This window comes from Syngnathoides biaculeatus, chromosome 13, assembly GCF_019802595.1.
Source record: "Syngnathoides biaculeatus isolate LvHL_M chromosome 13, ASM1980259v1, whole genome shotgun sequence".
NCBI lineage: Eukaryota > Metazoa > Chordata > Actinopteri > Syngnathiformes > Syngnathidae > Syngnathoides > Syngnathoides biaculeatus.
In genome coordinates this window covers 15,666,686-15,683,618 of record NC_084652.1, presented here as the reverse complement: position 1 = coordinate 15,683,618, position 16,933 = coordinate 15,666,686, and the positions used below count along the sequence as shown (strand labels likewise).

The 16,933-nt window shown below is 39.8% G+C and overlaps 1 protein-coding gene across 3 annotated transcripts in view; it reads right to left on the bottom strand.

The window, feature by feature from the left end:
• lig1 (ligase I, DNA, ATP-dependent) overlaps nucleotides 1-16,933 on the bottom strand; it is an 83,898-nt gene that overhangs the window by 14,024 nt on the left and 52,941 nt on the right. For all 3 annotated transcript variants that reach the window (XM_061839771.1, XM_061839770.1, XM_061839769.1), the window contains exons 19-23: nucleotides 8,744-8,854; nucleotides 5,017-5,088; nucleotides 2,957-3,101; nucleotides 2,776-2,858; nucleotides 1,358-1,510 (exon numbers count right to left, since the gene is read on the bottom strand). In XM_061839771.1, coding sequence (XP_061695755.1) covers nucleotides 1,358-1,510; nucleotides 2,776-2,858; nucleotides 2,957-3,101; nucleotides 5,017-5,088; nucleotides 8,744-8,854 — 564 coding nt within the window. The remainder of the gene's footprint in view (nucleotides 1-1,357; nucleotides 1,511-2,775; nucleotides 2,859-2,956; nucleotides 3,102-5,016; nucleotides 5,089-8,743; nucleotides 8,855-16,933) is intronic.

Here is a 16,933-nt window from a genome sequence, read left to right as displayed (position 1 = left end):
AAGCTGTGAGCACCATGTATTGCATCCACAGTTGATAGACACAGTGGACCAAATTGTCAATGATCAATAAAGTGATTGCTACCCCTTGACAGGAGCCTTTTTTTTTTCCATCGTGAAATCATTCAAACAATATGATATGTTGGTCTTACAAGGTGATTTTAAGGAAATGATACATCTTGAAACAATGAGTGTGGTATTAAATCAGGCGAAAATAGGTTTCTGCCTAAACAGGGTGCAGAAAAAACTGATCAGAATTAGCTTTATTGGCCAAGTGTGACACACAAGGAATTTTTCTCCGGCAGTCGGTGCTGCCCTGTTACATGGTTAGAAGTTGCTAAGCCTTGAACTGTTTTTAAAGGTATAAGAACCTGCGCACTCTTACCTAATTTAGGTGTAAGTAGTGTGCTGCCTTTATGGAGTACAGAAGAAATTGAGGTGATGATGCAGTACCATATCATAAAAGTGTAAATCAGGCACCCAAATAGTTTGATGCTTAAACGGGATACATAAAAAACTGAAAATGTGATGTTGCTATTTTCTTGAAGAAATCTAAAAAGGCAAGGTAGATTTCAGGCCTGATTATTTTGCTGCCTCTACAGGCTGTAAAAACTACTGGAAACTGATAATTAAAGGGGAATTCTGGTGGTTTGCATTAACAATGTATCCAATAGGTCACATTATATGAACTCTGTGTTGACAATGTGATGTTAAATCCTCTCTCATTTAATAGCGTTTTAAGAAGATTTTTAATCGACAATTACGAATTTTCAGGGGTGCTGTAATTTTCGCGAATCACATGACCTACGTGGACGGATTTGACGTGCTATGTGCCTTTCCAAACACTTGAGTACATGGGACACCATTATGTCCGATGCCGATTTCTCGGATTTATCCTCATCTGATGAAGAAATGACAATATCGTGTGATCGGGAAGACGGAGGAATACTTCCATACAGATTTGAACCTGTGGCTGTAAATAATGATGAATATTCGGATGGTTCTTCGGGCGGAATGACGTGGAGTCTGACGAGCTCCGGAGTTCGTTCCCCGGCAAGCCCTGGAGTGAGCTCACGGCTACGCCGAGCAGCGTCACATCCGCCCACGTAGGTCATGTGACTCGCGAAAATGGCAGCGCCCCTGAAAATTTGTAATTGTCAATAAAAATCTTCTCCAAACTCTATTAAATGAGAGAGGATTTAACATCACATTGTCAAGATAGAGTCCTATTGGATACATTGTTAATGCAAACCTTCGGAATTCCCCTTTAAAGATGTGTACCAGTAACGGTTTCGCTAATTACCGTTTCACGGACCATTTTAGAAAATAACAAATATCAGCACAATAATTAGTCCCACACCTTGCAGACCGACTGGAACTCTTCATTGTCTTCGTCGTAGCAGGCCAGCAGGAAGCCGCCGTAGGTCCCCGTCCTCTTGCCTTTACCCAGGTAGGCGCCGATAACACACAGGTCCACTGTGTCGCCAACACCCTCCAGGTAATCCTTCTTTAACTGCAGAGTGGTGACACATTAAGGAATGGTTAGGGATTTAAAAAAAAACTACGTAGGATTCCTTTCACTGAAAACTGCCTGGACAGGCTAGATGTAAAAGGAGTGTGAAAGGTATGTGTTTTGTACATGCGTGCCGGGTTTAAGACTCAACACACCCTCCACAGTAGAAGGGGATGAGCTGAGCGCGAGCTCATCTGTTTTTGCTCATGTTTAATGATAAAATCTTAAAAGTCATGCAACATACTGTTGCCCATCTGTCTGCTACATCCATTTTCCCCATCCTTGCTTGACTTTACGCCTGGTATTACAGTTTCCTCCCATATCCCCAAAAACATGGATGGTAGGTTAATTCAAGACTCTAAATTTCCCGTAAGTGTGAATGTGAATGATTGCCTACATGCACCCTGCGATTGGATGGCAACCAGTTCAGGGTGTACCCTGCCTCTCGCCCTGAGTCAGCTAGAATAGGCACCAGCAGGCCCGCGACCCGAGGGTAAGCGGCAAGAAAAATGGATGGAAGTTCATGTTAATAATGCATGTTAATGATGCATTTCTTCCCCTTTAAACTGCATATCATCATTGTCATAGGACTTCTTATGCATTCATTAATTCATTCATTCATTTTCCAAGCTGCTTATCCTCACAAGGTTCGCGGGAATGCCAATCTTAGCTATTTTCCGGCAGGAGACACCCTAAACTGGTTCCCAACCAATCACAGTATTTTTTATTACAAATGTAAAATTACATTTTTTTAAAATCATATAAGGGTTCTGCACAAATTAACAAATTATTTAAAATTTTTCCCATTATAATATATTGTATTATCTTTTTTTTAAACTGTGGGTAAGAAATCGTGACATGTATCAAACTGTGATCTTGGTTGTAAAGTTACAGCTCTAAAACTAGTAAAAATTCAAGAATGATATTATTCCCACACACAGAATTCATGAAAGATGACTGAAAATCTGCAAAAATTATCAGAAAATTGCTGCGTTGAAGAAAAATGGCTAAGTGCCTTTTCATTTTCAAATAGATTCTTGTAGCTTTTTTGCAAATGTTATTGCAGAAAAGGCAGAAAATTTTGTGATTACTGGCAGAACTTTAGTTGCCATTTTTTTTAAATAGATAAAAGCACTCCTGCACTGCTTTTTTATCATTGAAACTGCATGGAGCAGACCTGCCGTTATTGGCTGGTTATTATTGGTCCAATATAAAACTCGTCACGTTCTGGACCGTTAAGCCTTGTGGACGAAGGATGTGCTAACCTTGAGCCAGTTATGGGAGCGCTTGGCGATTTCATAGGTGGCATCCTTCTCCAGAGTCTTCACCATTAGGCCTTCGCATGAGTCTGCACGCAGGCATGTGTACATACACACACAAACAGACGCACACGCTTGTCAGTATTTTTGAGGCATCACACAAACACACACACAAACAAATACACACCTCGAACAGACTGCTCCAAGAATTCTGCAATGGTCTCAGTGTTGTCTGAGTCGAGATATCGGGCAAATAAAAACTCTCCCTCCACTTCGGCGAAGGACTCTCGCAGTAGCGCCCGGCGCCGACAGAGCGGCTGTCTAACCAGAGACTACACACACACACACACACACACACACACACACACACACACACACATTAAAAACTGGTAAATGTATATCCTTTGCTTGGAAGAAACGCAAAAGTAACAGTTTTCAAGAAGCTCTGTTAAAGGGGCTCAATATGAGGCCATGAACTGAGAAGTGCCAGTATTTTTTTTTCATAATGCGTTCAGGACTGATTGTTTAGGGGGAAAAAATGGCTAAGTCAACTAAGTCCATCACAAAAATGGTCAACGCAAACATTTCTGCAATAAAAAATATTGACAAAAACATATTTGCATTGCCTGGGACCATTTGGCCATGGTCCATGTTTACTGCACTGCTTTTGCTGCAGACACTATTGGCCAGTGGAAAAACATTACCAAAAATGGCAAAAGAGAACATGAGATTTTTAAGTCACTAGCAGAAGTATAATGTACATACCGTATTGTTTAACATAATGTATGTGTGAGCTGAAAGGTAGTCTTTTCTTCTTCTTACTTACAATGACCATCGCTAGCACGCTAATGCTAATTGTGAATGCTAATTGTCGGTTTATACCATACACTCAGAACCAACATAAGCAGTTTAAGAATAAAAGGCCAGCTCCCATAAATGAAAAAATGTGATTTATAGTTTAAAAAAATCTACTTAAGTATTCAATGAAAATTCCAAATCAATTCTAAAAAGATTTGATAGTGACGTATCATCTCGAGTTATAAGGGACCAGACAGGCATTAACCAAGTTAAATAAATAAACTCAATAGCATACATTTTAAATCGAGGTCCGACAATAGCGCGCCGGATGCAAACAAAGCAGTGGCAATGGCGAAAAGTGCTTAATAACACCGACTGAATAATGTGGCGTCAGACAAGTTAGAGGTATGTTAAGACACGTAATGGCACAAATTAGGCATCACTGTTTTAATTAGTTAATTTGTTTCGGTCCAGTCGGGGGGCTTGGGGAAAAACAATTGTGCTGATTTGCATTTTGCTGATGACAACTTTAGGGAATCTGCTGGCCTATTGCATCTTGTTTGAAGGAAGCCATGCACGCGCACACACAAGCACACAAGTCATGTGACAATCTTATTTGCTGACACACACACACAGTGCTGGAATTACAATGAGCATGAGCATCATTATCTACTTACACCCCCCCAGCAGCATTGTCATTGTCATTCATGGACAACAACAACACAGTGGAGGGGTGATGGGCTGACAAAACCCACAAACACACAAAAAGCATGCACAAAACACACAATTCATATACCAGTGCAACTACAAAAATGCAAAACATACACAACACACATGCAAAACAACACAAATAATAGACATAACTCACAAATGTAACTTTGTCATGCACGCACAGACGTTAACTGTCACTGTGCTTTCAAGTCCAAACAGTGTTGACCTGCTCACCAGGTATGAGAACTTGTTTTAAAATGGTAAATTAATTAAATTTAGATTGCACTGTGATTACACCAACATGGTTTACAGACGGTCAGACAATCATGCACACATTGATGCAGCAACGGGTGACTGCTGCCATGCAAGGCATTGCCAGGCCCAAAGGGAGAAATTTGAGGTTCAGTGTCTTGCCCGAGGACACTTTGACATCTCAGTCAGAGCCGAAGAGTGGAAACGTCGGGAAGTAGCTGAAAGGAAGAGAGCCTAGTTGGCCGAACTTGTGGGGATGCCGCTGATCAGATTTCATTTAAATAATTGTGCACATGGTAATACACGACCATGTGGATCGTTTCATATTTTCAAGAGGCTAAATGCTAACTTGTCAATGCTAAATACCTAAAGCCAAATTGGCAACCTTACCTTAGGATGTACTTAATTCACATGGTTAATGTTGTTTGGTATAATGAATACCTACAGTAAAGTATTTGATTTCTTTGAACGTATTGTAATGATTACCTCTCCGTTGAGGTAGAGAAGATCAAAGGCGTACACGCATACTTGGACTTTGATGTCTGATGCATCAACATCCTGCAGGAAACACATGCACACAGACACAGGGACAGAGACATTATTAATTTTGTTTCCCGCAACAAAAAGCCATGCAAATTGCTCGTCTTGTTCACAAACTGAAATGTACAACCTTGGGATGCCGAAAGAATGTCTTTCATCCATTTTGAATTGATTTCCGTCAATTTAATAACTTTTCACAGCCTAGCACCCTATAATTAAACATTCACACAGATTCACAGTAATCCTCACATCAAATGTGCTAAAAAGAAATAAAGGGTGTTATTATTTTTTTAAAGTCTCTCACAACTACACCTTTGCCTCAAAAGTGATTCATATTGCAGAAATCTGTGGGACATTTTTAACACCTCCTCAGGATAAAGTGCAATGGAATGTAACTTCAGTTTCCAACCTACACACATTTCAACGTCATATGACGGCAGCAAGATAAGTAGTATACTGTAGTCTTCAAAATACGAAACATATATATATATATATATATATATATATATATATATATATATATATATATATATGTATATATACACACACACACACAGACACGTTTTTTTTTTACCTGAAGACCACTATTTGTAACCAAACACATTTCTAGGTGATCGATGTTTAAAAACTAAAAAAAAAACCTCTTTTTGGACCAAAGACAGGTCTTTGGTTTTCATTTTGGTTATGTCTTACTAGCGTAAACATTGGTTATGTGAACTACATTATGGGTCCATTGTACGAAGAATTAGCAATGATACGATTACAATTATACCCGTGGAATGCCAGTTACACAGATTTTACATGTAAAAATACAATAATTGGGTTTCCGTTACGAGTCATCATAACATCTCTGCAGGTTAAATGAGCAACGGTGACTTTGCACTATTGTACTAGGAATACAAAAGCACTGTTTAGTAAGGGGAATTGAGGGGAACTGAAGTTTTTCAGCCACGAGAGGAGCATAAAGGCCTCACCGTGGAACACTGTCTGCTTAAACAAATGGACCTAAATGAGTTGGTAATATGTTTAATTGTGCTGCAAAGATGAATTGAGAAGGTGGTGGTGCAAGTGGTATGTGGAGCAGGGAAGAACGGTGAGAACGTCATCACACCATTTGACTAAAATGGACCAATCACAGGAAATGATCTCCACAGCGCGACCGCGGGTGTATAAAGAGGCCTTCAGATTTGAGCTTTGGGTTCGCGTTGACATGTAGCTTGATGGAGGCTATTGAGTGCAAAGAGATAGTATTTAATGCGCTGCAGCTATTGCTCCAAATTCATGCTACACACACTATGCAGTTATAATCTTTGAGGCATTCATTTATAGTGAAAAGTTCTTTTTTCCCCCCTCTTTACATCTCATTGTTCCTTCCACAGGCTTACTTGAGTAGCTCTTTGTTTTTGAAAGTGATTAAAAAAAACACACACAAACATCAATATTAAGCATGCCTTGCTTAAATCCAATGTGTTATTTCCTAGTATCACACAGTTGACTGATTATCTTTTAAAATCATTTTAGATATGATGTACATAAAAAACACAGAGACAAGTAACAACAAACAAAATTAAAACATACATCACACACAAACATATTACAAATAACACACAAAGTGGATATGCCAAGTACTGGCCTGGAATGCACACTACACATTTATAGTGTTCCCTTGCTACAAGGCGGTTCACTTTAGGCTGTTACACAACCTTTTTTGTGTGTGTGTAACATTTTTCCGGTGTACCAGGATTTTTCTTTTCTTTTTTTTACAGCGTATGAATGTGTATTGTGTTCTGTATCGTGATTCGGTAAGGGAAAAGCTGCATCGTTCTCTGCGTCCCGATTGGCTAAGGGATTGTAGACCCTTGTCAATTAAATCTCTTCTAAGCCAAATATCCTGTACAGTACAGAATGTGTTCATCTTGCCTAATTTACATAATTGCTAGCTGTGTGGCTTTTAGTGCTGAAGAGGGAGACGAAAACAAGTGCTAAGAAAGTTAAGGAGGATGGACTAACAGTGGTTTTCAAATTGGTGGGTGCACCCCCTATGACGGGTGGGGGGGACAACCATGAACACTCTAATATTAAGTGACACCCAACAGATGGAGTTAATTTTATTTCTGAGGACACATACCTACACCAGCCACCGAAACATTTGCAGGAATTCAAGACGTTAAATTTTCAATGACAAACAGATTTTGGTGTTTACCACACTCATGGCTTTGCAATCGTAAGTAGTTTCCACGATTATTTGGATGGCAGCAACCATAGCGTCAGCATTAAGTAAGGCGCATGACTGCATTTGTGCGTCAGAATGTCATTACAAGTAATGGTCCGTCTATGGTGGAGGTTGAAGCGTCCCTGAGAATAAAAGCACAACAACAACGTTCATCTTGACGTTCTTCCATTAGCGCCGGCTCCTCATCCTTCCTGCCCTTCTCTTCATTTGCTCTCATGTCAGCACCCAGGAACGAGGACATCTCCACTGCCGCCGCTATGTGAAATATGCGGGATGCGAACGCCATTATTCTGATCAAAAGTGAAAAAACTCCCGGCTGACATTTGCAATCACACAAACCCTCTCGCCACCATCTCATCTCCACCCCTCCTTCTCCTCTGTTTGATGGCTCCTTATCAATCTTCTATTCCTTCTGCTACTGAATCATCTTACTTCATCAGTCCCTCCACTCTACCACTTCCTGCTCTTTTTCATCCTACTTCTTATCAATCATGTAAATAATCAGCAATGTATAAGCGAGTAATTCATTACCTGTTGGCGTACAATATATCAGTTGTATTTTTAACTGCTGTTTTGAAAATTACTGTATTATACTTTTCTTAGTACAGTTATTTTTTTACACATTTGAAGAAAAAAAAAAAAGTTACATGACAATGATTATTATCCAGTGTACTTGCATGTCAAATCCATTTTCCCCATTGAAATAAAGTGAAATGCTACTAATCGGTTCCAGCTGCTCAAAATGTTTTTATATGAATTTGTAATAAAAAAATAAATAGCAATGTAGTGTAAAAAAACATAACACAGTGAACCCCACATTATGGGTCGGCACTAACAATTTTGGACAGAAAATCCATTTTCCTTTTCTAAGCTCACGCCCAAAAAATTAAAGTATTACTTTATTGTTATAAGGTTTACTGCAGGTTTTTCATCTCCATCCAAGATTTCATGTTCTATTGGTTTTGTAGTTTACTGTCAAAAAGGGAATGTATGTTTTTCCTTCCCTCCTGATGCAGTGGCCAACAACCCATGTAGTCTACTTTCTCGTGGTAAGTTTCCTGGATTTCCTAAAATGTATTGTCTATACAGTAAAAGTCAAAACTTGAGTTTAATGACTTAATACCATTTTTGTAATGTCCTACTATGCATATTTGTTTTATGCTATGTCAGTTTGTGCTATTTAAACGAGCACGCTAGCTAATACAATTGATGAGGCTCATGTGAAAGTGGTCCATTTGTGTTGATTTAAATGCTGAATACAGTCGTTTATGTAGAATGGGTTTGTGATTATGTGTATGCTGGAAGCATGGAGCTGATGCTTTATGATCACTTCCATTATAAGTACATTGCCACCTTTTTATGGAAACTAGACATAATTACAAATTCCCCCCCAACTTTTTCATTCCTATGGCATTCAGGGGATCTGACTCTTATTCCTACCTTCCTCTTACGCGTGGTGAGAACCTGGAAGGGTTGGATCTGTTTCTTCTCACGGTCCCATGCTACTGCCTCAGAGTCCAGAACACATGAGACGACAGAGTCTTTCTTCACCTGTGAAGGAAAACAATAAATAAAGTTAAAATGACAGTATGTGCGGATAGTGCCCAAAGCTAACATAAAAGTGTACATTTTTATGTACAATCAGGTCAAAGAGATAAACCGCAATGGTCACATTGCACATTTTTGGGGGACGGGGGGTCAGAGAAGTACTGGAACAGACCAAAATAGATTAAAGTGAATATGACTTGTTTTTACAAGTTATAGCTCTCTGAAATTTCTGTGGTAACTGTAAATGTAATCTACTTATAAAGGAAACTACAGGGGCTAACATTTTGGCTCAAGGCCCACGTTGAATTAAAATTTGACAGGCGGGCCAAGCCAAAAACCAGATGCTTGCATCAATAAATAAATAAATTAAAAAAAAAAAAAAAAAAAAGGCATTGAAGTTAATACTTAGATTTCCTTTTTTTTAATGGGAATAGTATTGCTTTGCTGATCACTTTTTTTCTTTTTTTTTTTGCCAGCGCATCAAAGTCTGGTGTTAGTTTTGTTGTGGGAATTCTCAGAACACATCAGAAGTGTACATCGCTCAGCTGGGATCTGTAGGACGTTTTGTTAGTGTTCATCATACAGAGTCCATTCACACACACAAATGTAGAACCAAACAGCACCATCCTCCTATTTGCCATCTTCTGGATTTTTTTATATTCATCTGCGCTTAATGAAGCATAAAGCTCATTCAGTTTGAAAGGTGAACTTCTCTTTAAGACAGTATCACATTCAAGATCAATCAGTTCCATCTGCAGATCCCATGGCACTGTTTCAGGGTCTTGCATGACTGACTCTTGGATGGCAGTTTGTCAGATAAAGGTGTTTTGCTGAGTCTGCAAGGTTGATTTTAACCACTGAGCCGTAGCCATCAGTTCCTGCGTTGACTAGGTGGTAGGTAGCATAAAGACCATGCTCAGTAGAAATGTGACAGCTGGTGTTACAGTATAGTCGTATTAAAAAAAAACACAATGGTTTCTTAACAAATTAGACATACAGCCTTTGGAATTCAGTGAAAAAGTATTTAGTAGTCCATTCTATATTAAACACTCAGCACTTACTGTCGGCTTTTCTTTTCTTCGGCCCACTCATGGTTGAAGAAGTGTTCAGAGCAGTAACAGAGTGAAAACAGAACAGCCAAAGTCAAGTCAATATCACTTTACAGTAGTGTTCAAAATAATAGCAGTCTAATGTGACAAGCACATTAATCCACGTTTTCAGTGTAATTTTTTTTATGGCTACATGTCAAACAAGTTACCAGTCGGTGCAATAGATTCTCAGAAAACCAACCAGACCCAGTAGTCATGATATGGACACTCTTAAGGGTGTGCAATTGGGCATTTTGTTGAAAGGGGTGTGTGTATATATATATATATATATATATATATATAAAAAAACAATCTGCTGTTGACTTTACAAACTCAAACTATTTTGGACAAACCTTTTTTGTTTCTAGGATTTACCAATCTTTCAAATCATTATACTAATATTTAGTTGTATGACCAAAGTTTTTTTTATAACTGCTTCCAGTCCGTGTGACATGGATTCAACCAACTTGTGGCACCATTCAGCTGTTATTTCACTGCAACATTCAACAAGTCATTTACATTTCATGGTTTTGGTTCAAAAACAGCATTTTTCATGTCACCCGACAAGTTCTCAATTGGATTAATGGCTGGGCCACTCCATGACATTAACTTTGTTGATTGGGAACCAAGACTTTGCATGTTTACAAGTGTGTTTGGGGTCATTGTCTTGTTGAAACACCCATTTCCAGGGCATGACCTCATCATCATAAGGCAATATGACCTCTTCAAATACTCTGACAGATGCAAACTCATCCATGATCTCTGGTATGCAATAAATATACCCAATACCACGGTAGGAGAAACATGTCCATATCATGATGCTTGCACCACCATGCTTCACTGTCTTCACTGTGTACTGTGGCTTGAATTCAGTTTGGGGGACATCTCACAAATTGTCCGCGGCCCCTGGACCCAAAAATGTTTTTTTACCAGTGTTACTCCATTTCTCTTTAGGCAGGTTGGTGTGTTATTTGGCAAATTGTAGCCTCTTCTGCACTTTTTTTTTCTTTTTTCTTCAAACAGAGGGACTTTGTGGGGAATTTTTGTCAATAGATTAGCTCCACAAATACGTCTTCTCACTGTCATAGTACTTACAAGTAACTCCACACTGTCTTTGATCATCCTGGAGGTGATCATTGGCTGCACCTTTGCCATTCTGGTTATCCTGCGATCCATTTTGATGGTTGCCTTCCGTTTTCTGCCACATGTCTCTGGTTTTGCTCTCCATTTTAAGCCATAAGAGATCATTTCAGCTGAACAGCCTTTAATTTTTTGCACCTCTTTATTAAGGTTTCCCCTCTACAATTAAACTTTTAATCAAAGCACGCTGTTCTTCTGAACAATGTGTTCCTGTGTGTTCCTGAGGCTTTCAAGGAGAAATTAATGTTCAATAAGTGCTCACTTCATCCTAAAATGGGGGCCACCTGATGCAAACCTGTTTTTCACAAAATTGTTAACCTCTGATTGAACGCCACGCTGCTATTTTTTCCTAACACACCCCTTTCAATAAATTGCCCAATTGCACAGCCTTAAGAGTGTGTAAATCATAAATGCTGTTGGTTTTCTGAGAATTTACTGCACCTACTGTTAACTTCTTTGACATGCAGCAATAAAAAAAAATATATACTCAAAGTGCAGATTAATCTGGTTAGTCACATTGCACCGCTATTATTTTGAACACTACTTTCCGTACTTCACAACCTGGAGGAACCACTGGGCATTACAGCACAACCTTGTGGAACCACTCAGCGTAACAGGACATGGTCAACTGAATGCAGTCATGATTTTGATATGAATTGGGCAGGCTGGAATTAAATGACTTGGCCCGCGGGCTGTATTCGGCCACCCCTGGTATACAGCATTCAGGGATCTAATTTTTTAGTGTGTCCCACGTCTCAGCCGCACAAACATGAGCAGGGATGCATAAAACATGATAATTCTGCATCTACAGACACACAGCATTACTTACTGACATACAGAGGTGTTTGTGCACATGTGTTTCTGAACTGCCATAGTGAATCATTATCCACTAAATGTATGAGTTCTGTCTTTGTGCCAGCAAATCAAAGGCAGAGGATGGCAGATTATTGTTCTCCGTACTTTGTTTGGCTTCAAACAAAAGTTGCACTGTCCTGAGTGGTTTAAGAACATCTAGATGTAAATAGCATGAAATGGTATTCTATACTTCTTCCCAACCTTCATCTTTTGATCTGAAACTCAAATATCGTCAGTATATTATCCATCCTTTCTCAGTGCCATAAAAAAAAACAATACTATTGTTTATCATGAAACTTTTTGAGAAAGTATATTCAAAAAAATAAAAAACAACGTATCATGCAAGGCCGAAACATATTGAGCATTTATATTGCACAACCAAAATAAAAGAGTAACAAGTACAATAAAAATCTGCAATACATCAGGAACATGAAGCAAGAGCCGTGATATAGCAAAGCATTATTCATTCATTCATCTTCTGTACCACTTATCCTCACGAGAGTTGCAGGGGTGCCAATCCCAGCTGACTCTGGGTGAGAGGCAGGGTACACCCTGAACTCGTCAGCAACCAATTGCAGAACACCTATAAACAAACAACTATTCTGTATCTGTATTCTGTGATGACAAATTGCAAGGATTCACTGTTTCCGTGACATGTGTATCCCATGCCTCACATAGTCTCAAGTGTAAAATGATCTCTGTTCAATGTTTTTAGCACTAGCATTCCGTTTTCACACACGCTAAAAAACAAAACCTCCTTGATTTATTGTGACAATCAAAAACAGCTACAACACATGCAACTGAGACCTTCAGTAATAATAATAATAATAATAATAATAAACCTCGTCATCATAAAGTAATGACCTCCCTCCACAGGCAATGTGTAGGGCAGGGGTGCCCAGACTTTTTTTTACCCCAGAATCTGCTTTTCAAACAGCCAGCCTCTCGTGAGCCACCGACGACGGGGGCATGGGGGTGGGAGCAAGTGGGGGTGATGTTGATACGTCCAATGTTGTTATTAATGTTATGTGATTATACTATATATAAATATATATGTACATTTAAAATACAGGATTAGCTTTTTGTGCATTGTTTTGTCTGTGCTTTCATACTGGATCAGGCTGTGCCAAGGTAAAATTTTAACATTACACACCATCTCATCCTCCACTTTTTACTTTGGGTGGCTTCAGACCAGAGCTTTCCCACTCGAAAAGAGAAAATCTCATCCAGTTTAACCACTTTCTCTTCGATTATTCATGTACTCCAACAGTCATTGCATCTTAAAACATTTCTTTTTGAAATTTCTCCATTAATATCGAAAGTAAACATAAGCAGCATGTCTAGCTCATCTTTGCGCTACGTTGCCCAGACTGTGTTGTTAACTAAAGCAGCGGTGGTGGAGCTATCAAATATAAAACTCATTGATGCGCTGCGTAAGTACTGTAACATTTGTAATTATGAGTGTACCTCTTTAAAGGCAAAATCCAGTGCTTGCATTAACAGTGTATCCATGTAGATTTGAGGCCTCTACAGGCTGCAAAAACTACTGGAAACGGATAGTTAAAGGGGAATTCTGGTGGTTTGCATTAACAATGTATCCAATAGGTCATGTAATATGTACCCTATTTTGACAATGTGATGTTAAATCCTCTCTCATTTAAAAGTGTTTCGAGAAGATTTTTATCGACATTACGAATTTTCAGGGGCACTGCCATTTTCGAGTCACATGATCTACGTGGACGTATGTGACGTGTACCGTGCCATTCCAAACACTGGTTTACATGGGACACCATTATGCCCAGCGTTGATTTCTCTGATTTATCCTCATCTGATGAAGAAATAGCAGTATCGGTTGATCGGGAAAACAGGAATCCTTCCATACAAATTTGGACCTGTGGCTGTAATTAATGTTGAATATTCGGATGGTTCTTCGGGCGGAATGACGCCGAGTCTGACTGCTCTGAGGCCTACGTGCGACATAAGTCCGTAAACAAAGCCCCCGGGGAGCTCCGGGCCGGCAGCCGCGGATGGTTCTTTGGACGGGAATGACGCGGAGTCTGACGAGCGAGCTGACGTTTTTTGGGGTTTTTTTGGCACGCCGTCCCGCGATCGACCAAGACTGCCTCGTGATCGGCACATTGAGCACCCCTGGTATAGGGCAATGAAAGCCTCTTCTACTTACAGATGTGAAATGCAATTGTTCCTCACTTCCTCGTGAGCGCAATCACATTGGTATCTTATATAGATGCTAAAATATGTGCTGACAAGTGTAACCAGTGAGCATTAATGTTGCATTCATTTTGTGTATTTTCGTTATTCGCGGGGTTGTCAGGAACGTAACCCCCCACGAATAACGCGGGAACACTGTACTGCAATACTGCCTTCAATCTGAGTTAACAAAAACCTCATTATGAAATATCTAAAAGATTATCCTCTGGGATTATACTGTGGTGTGTTATTTTACCTCCGTGATAAATTTGTAAAATGGCAGAAGCCAATAATCATAAATGTTGAACCTGTTCAATATTTACGATGGCAAATCCATGTGTTGTAAACACCAAAGTCGGATTGTCATTGACCACAATTACAATGACGAGCAACATTTGCAATCACAATGCAGTTACCAAATGATATCTATGCTAATTTCCATTAGCGGACCATCTATGGCATTTTACACGATAAGATGACCAATAAGGCTCGGCTGGGGTGTTATTAAACAATGCACACCAAAACCACCACATTCTGACAGTCTTCCCTCTTTCAATTAAAGTCTTAAACACTACCAAATTCTATAGTGATGTTGCTAATTTTACACATCTTTGTTGTGACACTACTGTACTCATCGTTTTCATTTTGTCACTGATGTTGTTCAGTATCATTATGCTAATGGTCAATTATGTGGTGGAGGACTCTCCCCTATTTGCACAATTGTCGTTTTAAGCCAAATGACTGCAGTATTAGTCACTTTGAATTGCTTGATGACTCTCGGCATTGCTTGCACAGTTGTCATTTTATTAGCATTATCACATTACTGGTACCTTGTAATTTTCAATGAAGTTTAATACTTATGTTTCCATCCTTCCATCCATTTGCTGAGCCGCTTATCCTCATGAGTCGTGGGTGAGCTGGAGCGAATCCCAGCTGTCATTGGGCAGGAAGCAGGGTAGACCCTGAACTGGTTGCCAGCCAATCACAGGGCACATGGAGACAGACAACAGTCGCAGTCACAATCACACCTAGGGGAGGTATGAGAGTCCCTAATTAATGCATGCTTCGGGGATATGGGAGGAAACCGGAGTGCCCGGAGAAATGCCATGCAGGCACGGGGAGGACATGCCAAGTCCAGACATGTGGGGCCGGGATTTGAACCCCAGTCTTCAGAACTGGGAGGCGAATGCTTTACAGCTGCGCCACTGTTCCACCGATACATGTGTTTTTATACCCTAAATGTCTATTTTCTCTAAGTGGCTTGTTTTCTGTTGTACTAGAATGGCTCTAAATACTGGAGACAAATTCCTTGACTCTTCAACACATTTGGCCATTTAAGATGACTTGAGTTTGACTTGAACCCAAAGAAATATGCTTTGGTTGAACATTTTAGTGTTCTGATGTATTTTTAGGTTTTTATTTCACTTGTGTTTTTTGTGGTAGCTGCTGATAAAGGTGATGGCCTCATTTGACAGTATATACTAAACTTCAAGAGATATTGAGAAATAAAGTTGTAAGCAAGCATGCTTGAGTGAGTGAGGAGCGCTAAATTATATTACGGAGAAAATAATACACTGGGGTTCACTAGTGGTAAATTAGTGAATATCGACTGTGGTATAGGAGTGTTGACTATACCCCACTTTAGATGGGCTACACATGCATATGATATCAGTCTTACCACAGCATATCAGACGTAAGCACTTGTAAACTGCAACTTTTTAAATCAGAATCCGCCCTCGCAAGCGGCTAATGCATCTATATTAACGCCGTGCCACTTTTGGTTCATTGAAATGCAAAGCGTTTTCTCCTCGGCACCGGCCTCGCTCCCGGCATCCATTATGTTGCCGTGTCGCCGTGACAACCCCACACTAATTCCAAGACATTTCCCCCGTGATTGACCAACTGTCAATTTTTTCCCTTAGGAAACAAGAGGGCAAAAAAAAAGAAAAAAAAAAAAAAGAAAATCACTTGCAATGCATTCAAAACCATCGGTGTTAAGTGAAGGGTCACCAGACTGAGAGGAGAAGCATTGATAAAAACAAACAGAGAAGAGCGAGAAGAAAGCCAAACATCTGGTGGTAAAAGAGTCAGGGTGTGCCGAGAGCAAAAAAGAAGAAGCTGTGCGAAAGCGATAAAGAGACGCCGACAGCGCAGAATCATAAAAAAAGTGAGAAGACAGTCAAAAAAAGGGAATAGAAGGAATGTATGAGTTTGAAGCTACCAGAGGCGAGGAGCCAAAAATGAAAAAAGGTGACAAGAATGTATCAAAGCCCCCCTCCCCCAACCCCAAGAAGGATGAGAGGCACGACACAGGTGAGAGGAAGAGGTTTCATTAAAAAGTCACAAAGAGACAAGATAGTACTTGACATCGTACCAGGTCTTGGAGGATGAAAGAAAATGCTGCAGGGCTGTACGACCATGCTGATATGCAGTTTGTTTGACGTTGAGGCATATTTGAGGCACTTTTATATGGTACAAGAAGTCGATTCACTGTGTTTATTTCAGTGTGATGTTTTTTTGGCTTTGCACTTGCTGCACGGCTGTCAGACCGTGCCAATAGGCATTCTGTTTGTCTACGAGGAATATGTGAAGCACTTTGAGATCAAAATAAGATGAAATAAGGTTTTTGGTCAAGTGTACGACATCAATTCAAGTTTGCACATGCCAATATCGACAGTACTTTGTTTTTTATTGAGGGAATATTTGTGGCACTTTTATACGGTAGAAGACGGCGTGAGGTGTGCAGTCAAGTGTACAAAGTGTACAAGACCCACTAACGTGACCAAGAGAA